Source organism: Dasypus novemcinctus, chromosome 16 (assembly GCF_030445035.2).
Source record: "Dasypus novemcinctus isolate mDasNov1 chromosome 16, mDasNov1.1.hap2, whole genome shotgun sequence".
In the NCBI taxonomy this organism is placed as follows: domain Eukaryota; kingdom Metazoa; phylum Chordata; class Mammalia; order Cingulata; family Dasypodidae; genus Dasypus; species Dasypus novemcinctus.
The window spans coordinates 78517370-78531719 of NC_080688.1; the positions used below are offsets into that span (position 1 = coordinate 78517370).

The 14350-nt window shown below is 36.5% G+C and overlaps 1 protein-coding gene across 9 annotated transcripts in view; it reads right to left on the reverse strand.

Annotated features, from left to right (window-relative positions):
- Positions 1-14350, reverse strand: part of PIGN (phosphatidylinositol glycan anchor biosynthesis class N) — a 160362-nt gene that overhangs the window by 89155 nt on the left and 56857 nt on the right. For all 9 annotated transcript variants that reach the window (XM_004478658.5, XM_058277847.2, XM_004478659.4 and 6 more), the window contains one exon: positions 282-374. In XM_004478658.5, the coding sequence (XP_004478715.1) occupies positions 282-374 (93 nt within the window). The remainder of the gene's footprint in view (positions 1-281; positions 375-14350) is intronic.

Genomic DNA, 14350 nt, shown 5'->3' on the forward strand with positions numbered 1-14350 from the left:
TCATAAGAGTATGGGGGGATCTTCTAATTACAGACATGCCATAAAGAATTCTACACCCTTAAATTGACTTATGGAACCTGTACCTCAGAAATGTGAAGCTTTATAACACTAGTTAAGTACGCAAAGCCTAAAGATAATTCATTATGGAAAATAATTTATTAAAAGGCAAAATTAAATACTCACTTGAGAGATCTGATTTTTAAATTGCAACATTTTTTACCTTTAAAAATAATTTTAAAAACTGAAGTGTTTTCTGCTTTTGCATGTGTCTTTTTTTTTACCTTGAACTGTTCAAGAATCTGTACTGCATTTGTAAACATGCTCTCTGCTTTGAAAAGATCAGTTGTATTAAGATAATCCACAGGCAGGGTTCCCTGCAATAATAAATAACGACTTAATATTAGCATCAACAAAGTTCAGACTAATCATATAAAACAAAAGAGACTTACAAAGGAAGCAATAGAAATGACACAAGGAACAATAAATTACTAAAATCAAATGAAAAAAAAATTTAAAACCACACCTGAAAGATGTTCTATGATCTTCTCATAAAGTACATGTAGTACAGTAAATAAAGCAACATATTAATTATATTCAACAAAACCCAACATTTAGTTAAAGATCATTGTGTGCTAAGCAGTTATCTAAGCACTCTCCCCATAGTGGCTCATTTAATTCTCACAACCTCATGAAATAAGATTATTATTATCATGCAAAATGAAAAAACTGACTCAGAAAAGATTAGGTAATTTCCCAGAGGACAAAATGATAATTAAGGATGGAGCTGGGATATAAATACAGGCAGTTTGAACCCAGAACATAAAGTCTTAATGACTACACTATAATTTTTTATCTTTATTGACCAAAATAAAATATAAATTGGTCAGTGATACAAAAGAAGGGATAATATCAAAACCTTTCTTCTCTTGAGAAGTGATGAGTTTTGTTTGGTTGGTTGGCTTTTGTTTATTATTATTACTATGATGAAAATGCTTTACAAAGACTGAAGTGATAAATGTACAACTATGTGATTATACCAAATACCATTTATTGTACCCTGAGGATGGGTTTATGCTTTACTAATATACATCAATAAAATTTGTTTAAAAAAATTCAAAACTAAAAAAAAAAACCTCTCTTCTTTTAACATATAAACCGAACACATTTTTTAAAGCACTATGAGCAAAAAAACAGATCACAGTTTGCTAGATATGCTGTTCTAATGAAAAAAGTAACTAATCTTTTTGATGCTCACACAATCTTTTCTGGGAATAACAGGATCAACATGATAAAGGCAGGTAGAAGTTTGCCTCACTTGGCCAAAAGCACAATATAATGACAGTTTTGTGGTTTATTCTAAATTACTGACTCCTTACAGAAGACCTTTCCTCAATCAAAGTTCAAGCATCTTGTACAGGAACCACATCTTGGAGCACTTGGGCTGCTCACCCATTTCAGTCATTTAGCTCCTTTGTGTACCTCAGTTTCAGGTTCCAGAAAATGGAAATCATAGGGTTGTTGTGAAAATTAAATGAGCTCAGATATGTAAAGTATATAGCCAAATACTCAAAAATGTATTAGTTCCTTGCCTTTCTATCATCCCCAAATTTACATCCCTCCAAACCTTTTCCCACTCACAGCAAAAGGCATCATCTTATCAGAATAAATTTGTTAAATTATTAGTAAGTCTCTAATTTAAGGTTTCTTATTGCAAAGAACATCTTAATCACTATTTCTATTAAACATTTGCACTTTGCTAGGCAATGTTCTATGTATCATATTTTTTCCAAACAAAACCTGAAGAGGTAAGTTAGGTTTATTATTCCCACTTAACGATTAAAAAGACTAATAAGGCCCAGAAAAGTTAAGTGCTTTGCCTAAGGTCACAGAACCAGGAAATGGTGGAACCCATTTGAAAACATTTATTTCACTCAACTGGCAAAATCTCTCACCAAAACGAAGACAACAGATTAAAATGGAAGAAGGAAAGCTTTCAGAAAGAATGAGATACAGTTCTACATGTACCATATTCTTTTTGTTTCATCTAAATTACTGTATTGAAATGTTTGGAAGGCACAGAATCATATGGGAATGAACTAATAGGGAGAATCTAAGGGTAAATCACAACACATTTACATAGTAATTACTTGTATGTCAAGTCACAAACTACTAATGCAAAGATGAAAATGGTTCTTTCCACCTTGACCAATGAGAAATATTTGTAAACTGCTTGTTTCAACATATGACAGAGATCCCATACAAAACACATAAAATGATATGGAAGAAGGAAACTGACATGTATTAAATGCTTCCTACATTGAGCACTCTACAATGTTCTTTTTATATGCTATCTTATTTAATAATCCTCACCAAAACCTCTAAGGAAGGCATTATCTGCAATATTTTACATTTATGGAAACTGAAGTACAAAGACTTTAAACAATTTTCCCAAGATCTCACAGCCTCAGTTGGAATCTGTCTATATAAATACACATTCCACAACCTTCATTATACATCAACCTGACTTATATACAGGTGAGTAGATAATTATGACTAGAGCAATCAAGGGAGAAAAAGGCTTCAGAAAGAGGTAGTATCTGACTTGTGCCTTAAAAGTTCCAGATCATTTGCAGTCAATGCACAACTCAGAGCTTAGGTGATAGGGTAAAGAGCTGGGACACAGTAGCTGATAATCAGTCGTGATCAAGAGATCAAAAGAACATACACAGGAGTAAAAAGAAACAAAGGTTTCTAAGTTAGGATGAGAGTATGGTGAGATAAGGTGTATCAAAAAATGGCAATGGGAAAGAACCAGCAAGATGGTGTTGTAGAATTTGAGAGAGGTTCAATTATTTGCGTATAGAGAGGCCAGGACTCAGGAATGATTTTGAGAAGGAAAAATGGTTTATTGACAGCCGGCCGGACTCGGGAGCTGTTTCAATCCTGAGCCCCGAACAAGACTTTCGAGTTTCTTTTATACAGAGAAGAAAGGTTAAATGGTCCCTTTGTTTCAGTTCTCAATTGGCTTGAATTAGCATATATATTTTCCACATCTTAGGTAAGCTTTTAGCATGGACTTCATACATTCTAGATAAGTTTTTAGCATATTTGGTTTGCATTTCCCCTGAATACTTAAAGTTTACAGACCTTGCATTGTTAAACTGTTTCCTGGGACTGGAGTCGTTGCCATGGTCACCAAGGGCAGGACTGCAGCCTCTTATCGTCTCACACCCACAAGTCACACAGCTTAGGTTATCTCTGAAGAGACAAAGAGCCTCCCAACCATAGCCCACATCAATGGCAGTGGAGTGAGGAGCTCCTAGAGTCAGCTTCTGCTACAGGGCACTTAACAAACACCCAGAGTTCTCTGGAGGTAGCTGAAGCACCTGTTTGGGGCCTCCAGGAGACCAGAAGAGCATCCTGCAACGTCCTTGAAGGAGTGGAAGGAGGAGACTGCATGTTTGCAGAGAAGACTCATAAGTAGGGCACTCCACGCCACGGAGGCCGGTGCCCATCCTCCACTGGAGGTACAAGCTGCCTTAGGAGCTGTTCCACAGCTGGAATTGAAAGCTCCACTTCCCCAAAACGGGAGAGGAAGAGATAGCTGGGCACCAATTTCAGCTACTGATGAGGAAATTCAGCAGGCTACAGCATAATCCTGAGAACAGCTACAGTCTGAGCCAGTCTAAGTCAGAAAGAGGCTGGTAGCCACCATCTTAACTTCACGCCTGGCACGAGAGGAAGCAGGGCAGACTGAGAATCCCAGTGCTGGTGCAGCCTGGCTTCTTTCCATCCAGATCATACTGCAGGTCTAGCCTAGGCCCCAGTGTCACCTCCAGCAGGGAGGAAGCTGCGGGGACCTGCGCCAGCCTTTCCGGGAAACTACCGTCCAAGCCACGGCCGGTGATTATCCTACTCTGGCAGCATCAGTCGCTCCAGGAGCTGTTCTGAGACGGGAACTGGAAGCTCCATTTCCAGAAACAGGGGAGGAGGAGAACTGGGTGGATGACTATTTCAGCTACTGATTGGGTTGGATGACTATTTCAGCTACTGATTGGGAGACTTGGCTGGCTAAGAGATAACCCTGGGAAGAGCTGGGGTGTGAACCAGCCCAAGCCAGAAAGAGGCGAATAGCCACCATTCTGATTCCGCCCCCAGCCTGAGGGGAAGCCAGGCTGACAGTTTCTTTCACCCAGATCAGTCTGCAGCCCGCCTAGGCTTTAGCCCTGCCTCTGGTGGGGAGGAGGCTGAGGCGCCCTGCACCAGCCTATACAGGTAACTGCAGAGAACTTTGGCTGGCATAGACTGAAAATCAGAAGTCTATCAGGGCAACTGCGGTCATCTTAGAACCTGCACTGCACTGATTGCTGCCCACACCTGCAGCTCCATCCCTGCCCCAGGCAGGGGAGAAAGGGATGTGAAGCTTCATCAGTCTCTCTAGGCAACTACAGTCTAGGCCTGCACGATTTGGATTATTCCAAATAGTTGTGACTCTGTCCCTACCTCTGGCAAAGGAGAAAGTTGGAAGAAGCTTCATTGGTCCCTGGTGTAATGAGGGCAGCTTGAGCCTCCACAGCTTACAGCACCAACTATATGCTTGGCTCCTACTGCATAACCAGCAAGGGAGAAATGATAGGAAGCCCTAAACTAGAGAGAAAACTGCACCCAGAAAAAATACTCTAGTAAACCAGATGTGAAGACACCAACAAAAAATTACAATCCACACCAAGAAACAAGAAGCTATGGCACAGTTTAAGGAACAAGATAAGCCTCCAAATGACATAAAAAATCTCCTTAATAAATTCAGTAAGATGGCTAAAGAGATTAAGGATATTAAGAAGACATCGGATGAGCACAAAGAAGAATTTGAAAGCATACACAGAAAAATAGCAGATCTTATGGGAATGAAAGGTGCAATAAATGAGATTTAAAAAACACTGGAATCATATAGTAGCAGATTTGAGCAGGCAGAAGAAAGGATTAGTAAGCTTGAAGGAATGGCCTCTGAAAGTGAACATACAAAAGAAGAAATGAAGAATGGAAAAATTTGAACAAGGTCTCAGGGAACTAAATGACAGCAAAAGGCATGTAAACATCCGAGAAGGAGAAGAGAAGGGAAAAGGGGCAGAAGGAATATTTAAAGAAATAATGGTAGAAAATTTCCCAACCCTATTGAAGGATATAGATATCCCTGTCCAAGAAGCATAACGTACTCCCATCCGAAAAAATCCAAATAGATCAACTCCGAGACGCATACTCATCAGAATGTCAAAGGCTAAAGACAAAGAGAATTCTGAGAGCAGCAAGAAAAGCAATGCATAACATATAAGGGATAGCCAATAAGATTAAGTGCTGATTTCTCACCAGAAACCAGGGAGGCAAGAAGACAGTGGACTAACGTATTTAAGATACTACAAGAAAAAAACTTTCAGCCAAAAATCTTATATACAGCAGGACTGTCTTTCAAAAATGAGGGTGAAATTAGAATATTCACAGATAAACAGAAACTGAGAGAATTTCTAAGCAAGAGACCAGATTTTCAGGAAATACTAAAGGGTGTGTTAGAGCCTGAAAAGAAAAGACAGGAGGGGCCTGGAACAGAGTCTAAAAACAAAGATTATATAAAAGATTATATAAAAGTAACTAAACATGTCAAAAGAGTGGTGAAAATAAACGACAGATAAAACTCGAAAAGTCAGGAACAAACTTAACCAATGATATAAAGCACTTGTATTCAGAAAACTGCAATTCAATGTTAAAACAAATCGAAAAAGCCCTAAATAACTGGAAGAACATTCCATGCTCATGGATTGGAAGATTAAATATCATTAAGATGTCAATTCTACTCAAACTGATATACAGATTTAATGTAATCCCAATAAAAATTCCAACAGCATTAAAGAAATTGAAAACACAATCATTAAATTTATTTGGAAGGGTAAGGAGTCCTGAATAGCCAGAAACATCATAAAAAGGAAGAGTGAACCCTCATCTCCAGACTTTAAATCATAATACCTACCTACAGTGGTAAAAACAACATGGTACTAGCCTAAAGACAGACACAATAGACCAATGGAACCAAAATGATGGTTTAGAAACAGACCCTCACAGGTATGGTCAAGTGATTTTTGACTAGCCTGTCAAACTCACACAGCTTGGGCAGAACAATCCATTTAACAAATGGTGCTGAAAGAATTGGACACTCATATTTGAAAGAAGGAAAGAGGACCCTTATCTCACACCTTATCCAAAAACTAACTCAAAATGATCAAAAAACTAAAAATAAAATAATCATAAAATTTCCAGAAGAAATTATTGGAAAATATCTTCAAGACCTGGTGGTAGGTAGTGGATTCTTAAAGGAGATAAGAGAAGGATTGAGTGGACTACTGATGTTTAATGTATGTAGAAGTTTTAATTTGCTTTACTGTAAAATTGTGGAAATATATAGAGTGGATGGTAACACATATAAATGGGGATGTGACTGAAAATCATAGTCTAGTTATGTAAAGGCCAATTGACAGAATGCCTGAGAATAATCTAGGAACTGGATAGTACAGTAAACCAAGAGGCGGGTAAGAATTGTTGTTGATGGTCCAGATGCAAGAATGTCCTCTGTTAGCTAGAACAAATGTATATCACTACTGCAGGGTGTTGGGAATGTGGAGAAGCATGGGAAAAATACAGCTGAAGTGACCTATGGACTGTGGTTAGTAGTAATAATATAATATTCTAGCATCTATGCAAAAGATGTACTGTGTTGATATTGAGGCAGTATGGAAAATGTGAGCCAAATGTACACTATGGACATGGTAACAAGCAGATGATATTATTTTATCTGTAGCAAATGACACACCACATTGTGGTGTGTTGATGGAGGGGTGTTGTTAGGGAATTCTGCACATGTGCATGATTGTTTTACAAGTTTATAACTTCTGTCATAAAAAATATATTAAAAAATAATAATAGGTTGGGTTGGGGGAAAAACATTACACACCAAATGTAAGATAAAGACTGTGATTAGTAGTAAGATTTTGACAGTGTTCTTTCATAGTTTGTAACAAATGTCTCACAACAATACAAGATGTTGGTGGAGGGTTGATGTATGGGACCCCTATATAATGTTATGCATGTTTGCTTTGTAAGTTCACAACTTTTACTATACACTTAATTGTTTATGTATGTTCATATATAAATGATAAAAAATAATAATCAGATTGATTAGGGGAAAAATTCTTTGTTTAGCAGTAATATTTTGACAATGCTCTTTAATCACTAGTTAAAAAGGTTTAAAAAACAATGCAAGTTATTGGTGGTAGAGTGAGATGTTATATATGCTTGATGATATATATGTTTGTTATGTAAGTTCAAAACTATTATACACTTACTGTTTATGTATGTTTATATATAAGTGATATATTTCAATAAATTTTTTAAAAAATGGCAATGGGAGATGTGAACAAATAACAATTGTAAAAACTGTCATGAGTTTAAAACAAAACAAAAAAGGACTAGAAAATGAGACAGAGAACAAATAGTTCAGTACTTTTAAAACCTGAAATTGAAAATGACATAAATTTCCACTAACAAAAAACTAAGATGAAAATTAATTAAGCACCAGTCAGTTCAAACCATTAAAAATTCAATATAACGTGAATGAGGCACTCAAGTTACAGAAATGGATGTGACAAAGCCCAGAGATAAAAGACCTACAAATACTCACTATAGTAGGGTGGGAAAGTCTATACAAAGCAATTATTTACCAGAATATTTTAAATGCAATATCTATATTTTAGGATGTCATAAAATTAGTTCTACTTTTAGTTATAATTTAACTTTAAATGATCACATATTTCCTGAATTGTGTTAGTAGATGAGTTTGCCACATAGCAGGAACAACATCTTTTTTTTTTTTTAAGATTTGTTTTTATTTATTTATTTCTCCCCACCCCCTTGTTTTTCACTTGCTGTGTCTGTTTGTCTTGTTTCTTTAGGAGGCCCTAAACCCTTTAATGTGGGAGGGAGGTGCCTAATCACTACCAGCTTTGTTGGCGCTCTCATTATGTTTTTCCTCCCCACATCTCTTGTTGTATCATCTTGTTGCATCAGCTTGCTGTCTTCTTTATGAGGCATGGAGAACCTCTGCTCCCTGCTTTTATTTTATCTCTCACTGTTTTTAATTCCTGTGTTTTTGTTGTGTCTGCTTGCTGCAGCTGCCCATCGCACCAGCTCGCTGTCGTCTTTAGGAGGCACCAGGATCCAAACCAGCAACTTCCGATGTGGTAGGCGGGAATCCAGTTGCCTGAGCCACATCTACTTTCCTTTTTTTAACTTACAAAAAGTATTCCTGAAATTATTCTCTATATTATTTACAGATATTTTGTTTTGTCAAATAAAGCCATTTTCTCTAAAGCTCTTTAGAGAAACAGGGACAGCAAAACCCTATAAATTTATATCTTTCTTTGTTACCCTTTTCATCGTTCTTTTATTTCTTTTTAATAGTAAGGGCGAACATTATTGTGTGCTTGCTATGCATGCTAGACACTATTCCAAACTCTTCAGATTTGTTAACTCAATTAACCCTCACAAGAATCCTCATAAGAACTTGACTAGGTAGGTGCATTTCTGAGTGGAGTAAGGAAGGAATGCTTGCAGAGTCCCAGGGCTCACTCTCTTTTGTCTTCCCAGAACCAAGGAATAATAGCTAATACTTGCTGAGCATTCACTTCTTACTATAATCATAAAAGAGATACTATTATTATCCCCTTAGTTTGAAATCTACTTACTTATGCCTTGGTAACCTTGTCCCCCATTACAAATTAATTATGAATTGGCCATGCTTTTTTAAAGATTGATTACTCTTTATTTTTGAAGTGCTTTTGTTTTTTGTTTTTTGTTTTTTTTTTGGTCAGGTATAATTTTCTTAGAATTGGGAAATGATAAACTTAAGTAAAGCAAAAACCAAATTCTCTGTACAAGTGTTAAACTCAAAATATTATTCAAATTTCAATAGGAAATCATCCTAAAATGTTTCTTTAGTAAGTTCATTGTTTGGGGGTATTTACCTCTGTAATCACATGAGCAGGCTTCATCCCTACAACAAGGGGTAAGTCTTGATTAAATAAAAAAATTTAGAGTAACCCCATCCCTATGCCAGTCACTGATTTTAGTAAGTGAAATGAATGAGCACATGGCATTATCTTGAACTTAGTGGGTACATCAGACTAGAAAGTTTTAATCCATGCTTGGGGAAAAGGCTCTTCTCCCATTGGCGTATAAGAGGGAGGATGACCACAATCACTACTGGAAGCTATATGACCACTACAAAAAGAACAAGGTTTACATAGAAAAACATCATGGTCCTTGGTAGATTCATTGAATGACTGTAACCACCAAGACTGAAGTTTACCCAATTCTGGATTTCCTCTTATGTGAGTTAATTTATAACTTAATTTTAAAGCTAGTTTTTTTTTTTTTAAATAAAAGTTATTAAAACGAGTTTTGATTCAAGTTTTCTGGAATGTGCACTTGAAAACATATCATGCTCTTGACCCTCAAAAAAAGATCTAACATATGAGTATCAAAATTTATACTCCCATAAGGTATTTTGTTAACTTGAGCAGTTTGGAAAGATTATGGGAGATACACCAACTAGAGCAGAAACTGACAGAATGGCAGGTAATGAGAAAAGAAATGAAAAGGATAAATCTAAAAGTGATGAAGTAAGTAGTCCAAGAAAGAAATGAATAATCATAGCCAAGAATAACAGAGATAACAGATAATCTTTTAAAAAGTCAAAAACCAAAGTGGTGGTCAAAGCCAGACAGGGGCCTCAAGGAATCACTAAATTTGAACCAGGCAGCTTATTAGTACGTGGTGTAATAACTGTGGCGGGTCACAACCAGCATCCTTAAAAAAAAATAAGATATAAATATAACATACAAAGTACGAGTAAGGATTGTTCGGTGAAACTTTTGCTTCAGTTATACACACATAGATATTACTACTTGGATAATTACTTGTCAAAGTTTCTGAACTAGATGACATTATTTTTTCAAAGTGAATTTAATTTTGAAGAGCAAATAAGAGGGTCTGGTTGAAATGGATATTTTTTGAGGTTTTTGTTTGTCTGTTTTGGCATTTAGGCATCCAGTTCCCATTCTTTATAGCACTGACATGTCCTGTTGAGAAAACTTCCCCATTGTTTACAGCACAGGATTGGCCCTGCCTTTCATTATTGAAGAGTAGACAGATGACTCATTTAAGTCATTCAAATGGTTGCTACCTGCAATTTGTCTCTTAAGAGTCAAGGACAGAAACCAAAACAAGTGTGAGGACACTCCTTCCTTGGTGGAGGTAGCCTGAGCAGACCAGCCCTGACAGGGGTCAAAAACAGTGGTTCCTTCTTTCCCATCTCCAGGGCTCTCTTGGTTCTTGCCAATTTCCAAGCCTGGTTTTCAAGCACCCCTTTAATTCATCAAGTCTCCAATATCTGTTCAATAAATTCCTTTTAACTACTTGCAATCAAAAATTACTTAACGATCTGGGCCTGGTGATTTCTTTGGGGGAGTTTTTAAAATAAAAATTTTCTTGATACTATATGGCTACTCAAATTATCTATTTCAGATTGGGTGAGTTAAATTACTTTGTTTTGCAAGTAATTGGTCCATTTCATCAAAGTTGTCTAATATGCATGTGTAGAGTTGCTCATTGTATTCTTTTATCATCTTTTTTACTTCTACAGGGTTTGTAGTGATAGCCCATTTTATACCTGATATTGGTATTTTGTGTACTGTCTCTTTTTTCCTTTGTCAGTCTTGCCAGGGGGTTGACAAATTTATTTATCTTTTCAAAGGACTATTTGTTTCATTGATTTTTCTGTTGTTTTTCTGTTTTCGTTTTTGCTATTTTATTATATCCTTCTTCGTGCTTGCTCTGGGTTTAATTTGCTCTTTTTTCTGGTGCTTGAGATGGGAACTGAGATTATTTTCTTTTAACTTTTCCTCCTTTCCAATGTACGCATTATGCTAAGATTTCCCCCTAAACACTGCTTTAAGCTGTCTCACACAAATTGTGTTTTATTTTCATTTTCATTAAGTTCAAAGTACTTTTTATTTCCCTTGAGACTTCTTCTCTTATCCACGTGTGGATATTTTCCTGTTAAGGCTGTTATTGTTTTTATTGTTGTTATTATCACTACCACTTCCCTTCTCCCAGTAAACCCTAATCTGCTTTTTTTTTCCAAGATTTTATTCCCCCTTCCCACATTGTTGTTTTGCACTCGCTGTGTGTTCTTTTGTGTCTGCTTGTTTTCCAATCCTGGGACCTTCTGGAGTGGGAGAGATGTACTCAATCTCTTACACCACCTTAGCTCCCTGGACTGCTGCATCTCTTACTGCCTCTCTTGTCTTCTTGTTGCATCATCTTGCTGCACAGGCCAGCACTCTGCAATGGGCCAGCTCGCTGCTCAGGACAACTTACCTTCACCAGGAGGACCCAAGAAGTGAATCTTGGACTTCCCATATGGTAGACAGGAGCCCAATCACTTGAGCCACATCTGCTTCCCTCTAATGAGCTTTCTAGTTCTGTAAATTTGCTATTTCTAGTCATTTCTTATAAGTGGTATCATAAAATTTTTGTCCTTACGTGTCTTGCATATTTCACTAGGTGTGTTTTCAAGCTTCTTCCATGGTGCACTATGTCTCATAACTTGATTTTTTCTTTTGATCAAATAATATTCTATTATGAGTATGTATCACATTTTGTTTATTCATTTGTTGATGGACACATGGGTTGTTTTGACATTTAGGCTACTGTGCATAATTGTTAGAAACATTGTGTATAAGTATCTGATTGCAACACTGTTTTCAGTCTATAGCTAGAAAGGGCACTGCTGGATCAAATGGTAATTTTATAATTAACTTTTTGAGGAAATGCCATATTGCTTTCCACCATGGTTGCACCATTTTATAGTCTCATCAACAGTGCACTGAGTTCTAATTTCTTCATATCCTTTCAACACTTGTAATTTTCCATTTTTTTAAATGAGAGTCACCCTTGTGGGTATGAATTGGTATCTCCCTGTGGGTTTGATTTGCACTACTCTAATGGTTTAATGATGTTGAACATCTTTTCTTGTGTTTATTGGCCATTTGCTTATCTTTGTTGGAGAAATGTCTATTCAAGTCCTCTGCTTACTTTTTAATTGGATTTTTGTCTTTCTGTTGTCCCACTGTAAAAGTTCTTAAAATTTCTTGATATTAAACCCTTTTCTGACCTGTGGTTTGCAACTCCTTTCTCCCATTTTGTAGGTGCTATATTAGTCAGCCAAAAGGGTGCTGATGCGAAATACCAGAAGCCCTGTTGGTTTTCATAAAGGTTATTTACTTGGGGTAGGAGCTTACAGATACCAGGCCATAAAGCATAAATTACTTCCCTCACCAAAGTCTATTTCCATGTGCTGGAGCAAGACTGTTGCCAACGTCTGCTAGGGTTCAAGCTTCCTGGGTTCCTCTCTTCCCAGGTCTTGCTTTTCTCTGGGCTCAGGTCCTACGTTTTTTCCACAAGGTCAACTGTGGACTCTAAGGCTCTCTAGGCTTTGCCTCTTTACAAGGTCAGCTGTTGACTCTCAGGCAAACGGCTCTCTCTCTCTCTCTCTCTCTCTCTCTGAGTTTATTTCTGAACTTTCAAACTTGTTCCACTTGTCTATTTGTTTATCCTTGTGCCAGTACCAAACTGTTTCGGTTACTGTCACTTTTTAATAAAATTTGAACTTGAAAAGTGTCCTCCAGGCCTGTTCTTCTTTTTAAAGATTATTTTGGGTATTCAATGTCCCTTATAGTTCCATTTAAATTTGAGGATTGTTTTCTTCCATTTCTGCAAAAAAAGCTATTGGAATATTATAAAAGAATTACATTGAATTTGTCTATTGCTTTGGGCAATGCTGACATTAACAATGTTAACTCTCCCAATCCATGAACAATGGATGTCTTACCTTTTATTTAGGTCTCCTTAAATTTCATTCAGCTGTGTTTTGTAGTTTTCAGTATATACATTTTTTTTTGTATCCTCAAATTTATTCCTATATACTTTAGATGCTACTGTAAATGGAATTGTTCTGTTAATTTCCTCTTTCTAGTGCTCACTGCTAGTGTATAGAAACACAATTGATTTTTGTGCATTGATCTTATACCCTGCCATTTTGACAAATTCATTTATTAGCATTAATAGTTTTCTTGTGGATTTCTTTTGGTTTTCTATATTTAAGGGGCAGTTTTATTTCTACCTTTCCAATTTGGATACTCTTTCTTTCTTTTTCTTGCCTAACTGCTCTGGCATGTTTCCATTATTATTGGAGAACACACTCTGAATGATTTAAATTCTTTTAAATTTGTTGAGGTTTGTTTTGTGGCCCAGGATATGTTTTATATTATTATTCTAAGGGTACTTGAAAAGGACTGTATTCTGCTATTGTTGGGTGGTGTGTTTTATAAATGTCTATAAGATCCTGCTGATTGATGGTATTGTTGAATTCTTCTATATCCATGGTGAATTTTCTGTCTAGTTGTCCTATCAATTGTTAAGACAGGGGTATTGAAGTCTTAGCTATAATTGTGAATTTATCTATTTCTCCTTTCAGTTCTACCAGTTTTTGCTTCACATATTTTATAGCTCCGGTATTTAGTGCATACACCAAGATACATATATATATATTAGCTGTTTCCCTAGAGAACCCTGACTAATATAGATTTTGATACCAGGAGTGGTTCTTGAGAAACAGAATCAGAATATTAAGGATGAAATTTCTGAGTTGGTGTGGGAGTTTTCGGAATTGGTTCTCTAATCTGGTTAGATTCAAAGGCACTAATAGCTCTATTTCTAACAATCAACAATCATGATGGCACTGATAGTCCATGGTGTGAGCTAACAATAGAGATCTCTAAAATATCACTACTGGATATGGCTACTCAAATATTTCAAAGAGTAAAGGCTCTGGGTAAGAGTGTTTTTGGCACCTTAACAGGTTTTGTGGAGTTAAAAATTATGACAATGTTGGGTGGTTATCCCTAAATACGCTGGATACAGTTGTAAAATAAAGGGATGAGCTCAAGGCTTCAAAATCCAATTTAAGCATCACATGAAGGAAATAAAAGTTTCTATGTGTGTCTTGAAAGAAAATCTTATTTCATATAGCTGCAGATTAGAAATTTCTGAAAACCAGATCCAGAGTCTCATTGTGCAAGTGGCTGAATTACAATGTAAAATGAATTCCCAATATTACAGGGAGTTTGCTCATAAAGTGAGGGCATTGATTGGAAAGGAATGGGATCCTGAAAATTGGAATAGGCAC